This window comes from Haplochromis burtoni, unplaced genomic scaffold (assembly GCF_018398535.1).
Source record: "Haplochromis burtoni strain Fernald_Lab_line unplaced genomic scaffold, NCSU_Asbu1 Contig_388, whole genome shotgun sequence".
NCBI classification, from domain to species: Eukaryota; Metazoa; Chordata; class Actinopteri; order Cichliformes; family Cichlidae; genus Haplochromis; species Haplochromis burtoni.
The window spans coordinates 210035-217435 of record NW_024582749.1 but is presented as its reverse complement, the minus strand read 5'-3'; the positions used below and the strand labels follow the sequence as shown (position 1 = coordinate 217435).

Here is a 7401-nt window from a genome sequence, read left to right as displayed (position 1 = left end):
AGGTGCATGCTTATTTAAAATCTCCATAAAAGTTTCTTTAAAATAAGCCCAAGCCAGATGGATGTCTGGTATCAGACTCAAGTTTTCCCAATTTACCATAGACAAGTCATAATGAAACGCTTGCTCATTAAATATTTTAAAATTTCTTTTACAGATGATACGCGGTTTACATTTAGGGATTTTAGTGTTCCTACAGGTTGTGAACTAGGTGAAAATACACCAGTGTTTTCTGTTGTAGACTTGATACTGGTTTATTTAATATTCTGAGTTTAATTGTTACAGTTTTGATCTATGTTTGTATTCCCAGGTTTGTTATCTAGCCTTAGGCTTTCTGTCCTCATTCCCGCTCCTCCTGTGTCTAGCATCCTGCAGCAGTAGCTCTCTTTGAAGTCGGTCTTGTCTCCATGTTAATTTGTCTGTTTCCCGCTCATGTTTCTGTGTGGCCTGTCCTGTCTGGTAAGTCCTGTCTGTCGCTCTCTCACCCTTGTTCTGTCTTATGTAATCCTACTTACGGTTTATTAGCAAGAATGACCAGCTCTCACTAGGCCAGTATCAGAGAATCTAGGATTGGCAGAAGCCCAAGGTATAAGCATAAATAATCTGTGTGTGTCTCGCTCCCTCTGTTCCCTGTATTTAGTCAGTCTTCCTCTAAATGTGTTGTACTGTTTTACTTTGATAGTCTCCTGTGTTCAGCAGGTTCTGTTTTGGTTCCCTGTCTGGTTACTTAGACTATGTTCAGCTGTGTTCCCACCTGTGGTCTGTTCCCTTTTTGCCTTGTGTATTTAATGTCTGCGTGATCTCCCTCAATGTTTGTGTTCTGCCAGTCTGTCTGTTAAGTTTAGTTTCTAGTATTTTCCGATTTTTAGTTTCTTGAGTTTAGATTTCATCTCAGTGAGTCCTGCATTTTGGGTCCATTCCTGCCTGCCTCACACAGCCATTAAGACACCTCATCGTTGATCCTACATATTGAAAAGCAGCACTGTAAAAACGACTGAGACATCAAGGAAAAAAGAAAATTTGGAGATTCCAGCAATGCCAGTAAACGCCTGGAAATTAGAACAGACTGGGAGAGTAGCATGGCTTCACATGATTTTACTTGTAAACTCGCAGTCTAAGAGAAATAAACTTTATTTACCCCTCTGTCCATCACCTCAGTATCCAGTGGATGGGTCTTATTTTTAGGAGTTTGCTTTTCTCCTCATGTTGAGCAGATGGATTCTGGTGAATGTGTATTTGTTGCAGTGTCACTGTGTCTCAGCATGTTTGTGCTCGCACGTAGCAGGCATGTGTGTGCACAAACACGCCTGCGTATTTTAATGTGTGCGCGTGTTCTGCAGTGATTCATGACATCGCTACTGTGTGATTAAATTGCCCCACACGAGCGTGATTCAGTCGTCTGTTTAACAAGGCACCGCTCCTCTGAGACTCGCACTCTGGCTCGCTGTGGGCCAGATTTACGTGCATGGAAGTGCAGGGCAAAATTTTTAGTGAACCCCTCATTCAATTTGCACCCACAATCTGTGTGTAGTTAGTGCCAGGCCACTCATAGAAGTCGAAATCACTTCAGTTTGAGCTGATCACTTAAAAATCACATGCTTGTTATGTAGTAAATTACTGCATTAACCTGATACAAAGGAATATATGGTATAACATACACAGAGCTGTAATTCCAGCTCAAGAGGTCTTTATGAACCTATTTTGTTTAAAGATAAAATAAAGTGGGAAATTACAGAAGCCAGAATTAGGTGTTACGGTCCAATTAACCAATAAGAAGACACTTTAAAGGATTTCTCATACATGATTCGGATCAGTTTTTTTGTGTGAATACTGAATTTACTCTGGTATGAACCAGTTCTACTCCTAAAAGTGTGGCCTGAATGTCTAGATTCAATAAATCACTTGGATTGATTCTTCGCCATTCTTTACTGTCGCCCAGCATAATTTGCAGATGATATTTTTTTGCTCAACATCCATCTGCTTAATCACAAACCAGCTCCATATGACCGACGTCGCACCAGTCTTCTTTATGAGCACCTCCTCCTCCTCCCCACCTGGAAGCTCCATGCTTGCAGCTGCTGCCATGCAAACAGGCACAGCTTGATGACGTCATCAACATGGCTATCGTGGTAGGACGGTATAGTCAAAATCTCTCGTTGGTTTGTTTACTTTTAGAGGTTTAACTAAGCGATCATTATTATATTTATTATAGTTTAATAACACAGTTCAGCTGTGCTGACAGATGCTTTAGCTACCAGTGTCATTGTGTGGTCCCTTCAGGGATCCATGCAGACTCCAGTGAAGGACCAATAGGGGCCACTTTCAGCTTCATACTCATTTACCCATTCCAGCTTAAGACATGAGGAGGAAATGAAGAATACCAAGTCTGGGTTGTAATGTTGAATTAAAAATGATGTTGTGCGCAGTGCCAGTGGTGGGAAGACAACTCAAAAATACAAACATCTGTATGATTAAGTGGCTCAATCATAGTCAATGAGCCCAGGAGGGAAAACACAGCAAAGCGTGTTGGTCTGTTTGGGAGTTGATAGTACAGATTTATTTCCTACAAGTGTGTATATGCGTGTGTGAGACCAACAAACCAGAATATTTAATGTGTGTGTTGTAGGTGTGCAGCAGTAGTATGTGTGTCAGTTCTGTATAATTCACACACAGTGATGTGATGAGGAAAGGAACCGACACAGCCACTTTTTTAACACAGCCCTTCCTGTGCCAACGCTAATGTGTCTCCGCTGTGTTTGTGTGTCTGTGCATTTAAATGTACATACATGACCTTGTTGTTGTATACCTGTTGTGGCTGTGCTGCTGCACGCCTGTGCTTCAGCTGTGAATTATAAACAATCTGAAGGCAGAATACATCAGAAGGAAGGTGCGAGAGCGCGCCCTCTCAGTCTGACTCCTACAGCGTCTGCTAATGAACTGCATCTCCATCCCTCGTGACACAGTAAGGGCGATAATGACTTAGACCACATGCAGAGCAGGTGTGTGTCTGTATTCACATTCTAAGTTATATTTAAGTAGCCAGATGCAGTGAAAGCTTTTCTCCATTAGGTGATGCCATCAGCGGGAGTTGCTCTCCCATCAAGTCGAATACAGAGCAACATTTCTTCAGCCTGTCGTAAAATGTTTAATCAATTTCTTTGGCACACATGAATGTACTTAGGTAATTGCAGCATCTGTGTTTAATAACAGGTGCATTGTTATTTATACGTTATGATTATGTTACGTGTTTCAAGCGTAACTGTGCATAAAGTGTATGTGTGTATTGATGGATGATATGTACTGACCAGAGCTGGGGAAGGTGACTGTCTATAAATACGTTTGAGCATCTCTTCCAAACTGTACAGTCAGCAGTGAGCAGACGAAGCTGACCTGGACTCTTTTATATTTTACAATTTCTCATTCATGCGCTCTCTTCAGCTGCAGTGACGCATGTACTATAGCCTTCCTGCACCTCGGCTCTGAAATTCTTTGATTCTCTCTGTCTCTGTTCGTCTTTTTCTCTTTTATCTGCCTTTTATCTCCTGATCTCCGCCCCGCTCTTTTTCCTGCCTTTTCTATCTCTTTGATTTTCTCTTTTGTCTTTGCTTTCTTCTGTTTTTCTATCACCTCTTTAACAGGCTCAGGTTTAACTTGCTCTTCAAGACCATCCAGTCGATTTGATTGTACAAAAAAGCAGCATTTCTTTTGACAAAATGACAACAGCGAGAAAAGCTGTTATCGATAAATGTGACACAACAGGTGCGAATTATCAAGGATGGCTGTGGCTCAGGAGATAGAGCCAGTCATCCACCAGTCAGAAGGGCGGCGTTTTGATCTTTAACTCCTCTACTGTGGTTGTTAAAGTGTCCTTGGGCAAGATTTTGAACCCTAGATTATCCCCGAAGCATCCATTGGAGCATTTGTGTGTGTTTGATGTTAGAAAAGCTCTTCAAAGCATAGAATAAACTGACAGAATTAAGTAGAAAAGCAGCCTTTACATTTGCATTCATATGGAAATCTTCTGTCTGTTTGCTGTCTTTATGAGGTGTTGCACTAACAGAAAAATGAAGAAAAACTCTAAGTGCACCTTCAAAAAAAATTTGCATCTCCACTAGTTTCTGTAATTTTTATTGTGTGTGTGATTTATGCTGCCATCACGGTACTATGCAATAGTGTCTGATGGGAAAGCTGAGCAGTCATACCTGACACACTGCATGTCACATCAGGACAATGTACCCACATAGCAGACACATGTTTCTAATTACTTGCACCTTTTCCCATTCACTCCAACACGAATACACACTCCAGGTCACGTATCTCGTAGCGTTTGTGTGTGTGTGTGTGTGTGTGTGTCACTGGTGTCTGCCCAGCTTCTAATGTATTCTTTCCACTGCCCACTCTCTGGCACTGCAGTCCTCCCCCCATCTCTCTCCTTACCTCTACTAAATAATTAATTAGTGGCATGAGCAGGCAGCAGCTTTTTTTCTCTGTGTTTAACATTCGCACACGCTCATTACAGGGTCAAATCGAACACTGACTCTGACCATGACCGGAAACATGCGTTTGCTTCAGTTAGTGTGTTTTACTTTGCGTGCCTCCTTCTCCATGTTAACCTATCTTGTGTGTGAATGTTTTTATGTGCTTCTGTGCAATGAGTCCTGCTCGTCCTTGATAATAACCTTTAACATCCAAGCACCCTACTTGTACGCACACACACACACACACATACATACACACCCAGACCCTGTGCTGTTTGTGCAGGTATATTTCAAAGGGTGAGTACAGTGGGATTAACAGGGATTAAAAAGGCAGTGCTGAGTCTGAACCTGCTTTTTTACTCCCTCCATTAAACTATATGTATGCATGCTGGGGAAATCATCCTGTCCTGTTTCATCCTTCTTCAGGCTCCTCTATATGTGTAATTTTGTGTGTGTGTGTGTGTGTGTGTGAGTGTGTGAGTGTGTGTGTGTGTGTGTGTGTGTGTGTATTGACGGTGTCTTATGTTAGTCAGTGGGCGGATGCAGGGTGGGCTAAGAGCCCAGTGATAATCAGGCTCTTCCTCTTTTAAAATGTGTCTCTGAAAACTTCTGTAGTGTTGGCAGGTGAGTCAAGCTGGCGTTCAGCTTTTTTGTTATCTTAGCCAAACAAAGCAGCCAGCAGTATATAAATGCTACGCAGGATTTCTGCAAGTCATCGAATTATAGGAATAAAAATGAGGTGGTGCAGAGAAGGACAAGGACACTCAAGGACTCGCCTGCATTCACTGCAATATCAGGCTCCTGGTGCAGCTTTCCATCCTGCCCAACCATAAAGTTACAAATTTATATTTTAGTTATTTACAACAAGTTGCTTAATTTTTTGTGTTTTGTTGGTGCAGGTTAGGCGTCCTGGAAGCAAATCTAGGTTTAACCCTCTGAGGCCAAAGTCATCATATGTGCAAACCCCTAATCCTACTCCACAATCTAGGAGAGCAGCACCAAGCTAGCAAATGCAGTATTAAAGTAAAGCAAAAACCTAAAGTCCAAATGTATATTGAGATGATCTAAAATATAACATGTAAGTATGATTCAGATTTTGGTTATGTATTGTTTTACATGGTTTAACGCTATAATTTTCACATCATAAAATCTCTAAAAAGCTTGTGTTTCATTTACAAAATGATGTGTAGTTAGCATAAGCATGGTTATTTTGTTGGCTTCAATCTTGTTTTATGGCACAAAACTCACATTAATCAAACTGTTAATAAAATCCACATAACTGCACTGTTGGGATTAAAACTGCTATGTTGTTTGAAGTTCACGTTTTTGATACAAGTCAGCGAGCCTGTGATTTGTACGTGCTGTCCCGTCTATTGAGACCAGAAGGTTAAACACTACATTAACCAGACAGCAGGACATGCAGCACATGAATATTATGCAAATGTTTTTAGAAATGTCATCAAATGTAACTTCCAGACACCACTTTTCTTGTTACTGGTTTATTTAATAAATTACAACATCTCAGGCCATCTGACCTTCATCAGGTTAATTGCTCAACTTTTCTCCACTGCAGCATCAAAAAAATGTCAACATTTAGTTGGAGGGCTAATGAAAACAGTCAGCCAGTCACATTAACATCATTGTGAGTGTGACATTAATCCTTACATCCATATAACTTTAAACTCTCCAAATTCAGAACACATATCAGGCTTAGTCTTTAACAACACGGTGTCAACAGGATGCAAAAGTAACACTTGTTTGAGAAGCAAAGCAGAGAAGCTACATGTAACCCTAACCCTATAAAGACATCTGCAACCATGAATTTCCTGAAGTAAAGCATCCGTTAAAGGTGTGGGTATATTTGAAGTCTGAGAAACCAAATCTGAGAAACCAAGCCTAGGCTATACATTTTTTTTACAACATGCATTTGTCACAGAAAAAAAGTCCCAAGGACCCAAATACACAGCAAAAGTTTAGAGTAAAACTAAAAGCAAGAATTATTGATACTGATGCCCACAGTTCAGAAAAAGTAACTGTAGATGAACAAAAAGCTGTAAAATTCAAAACACATAGAGGTAATAAACATGGAAAGTCATAACAGATGACGCAAATGATAGCGAGATAAAGACAAAGAATAAAGCAGGACTGTTTATATACTGAAGATAAATAGAAGAGTCTAAATTAGGGGCAAGCAAGACACAGGTGAAGCTAATCAAGACAACCAACCAGGAAGTAAAACCAAGAACAAGAAACAACCTACAAGATTACACATACTACATGCAGTCAAAGACGACTCATGGCAAACATGGCAGAAAATTGGAACACTAAAGCATAAAAACAACAATTAAATCAAAGCCAAAATCAAACCATTACCAGTTGGAAAGTATAACTGGCAAAATATAACCTAACAAAATATGCTCCCAGTTAGCTTTGTGGAAAATGTAGGATCCAATTTCATAGTAGCTCAATCTAAACTTGAAACTAAAAGTCTGGGAATCTTTTTGGAAGTCTGCTACTTTGATTTGGACTCTTTTTACTCTTCCTTTAAACACTTTGAAAGGAGGATTTCTGACATACTCCATAAAAACACATAACATCAAAAGTACTGCAGACTAAAGACACTACTTGTCTACCTTGTGTCTTCTTTGTAGCTTTAATAAGCATGCTCCAAGTGTCTGTAGATGTACTGTGCACTCTGACCTTTCCTTCATAGGTATAGTTAGATCATCTTATTCAGGGTTCTTCAGAGAATAACTTAGAGGAACAGGGAGACCCGGAATAATGAGACACTGTTACAGGTCTAGAGTTAACTCCATCTGACTTACACAATATGTCTTCTCCTAAACTAGAACTTCCAGGCCCTGCCAAGGCAGCCACTTCAAATCACCAAGAAGCAGTACATCCAAGGTATGCCACACACACACAC

The 7401-nt window shown here is 40.4% G+C and overlaps 1 protein-coding gene across 1 annotated transcript in view; it reads left to right on the top strand.

Annotated features, from left to right (window-relative positions):
* poln (polymerase (DNA directed) nu) overlaps positions 1 to 7401 on the top strand; it is a 75647-nt gene that overhangs the window by 30504 nt on the left and 37742 nt on the right. Inside the window, exon 17 of the mRNA XM_042212710.1 lies at positions 7325 to 7382. Within this exon, the coding sequence (XP_042068644.1) occupies positions 7325 to 7382 (58 nt within the window). The remainder of the gene's footprint in view (positions 1 to 7324; positions 7383 to 7401) is intronic.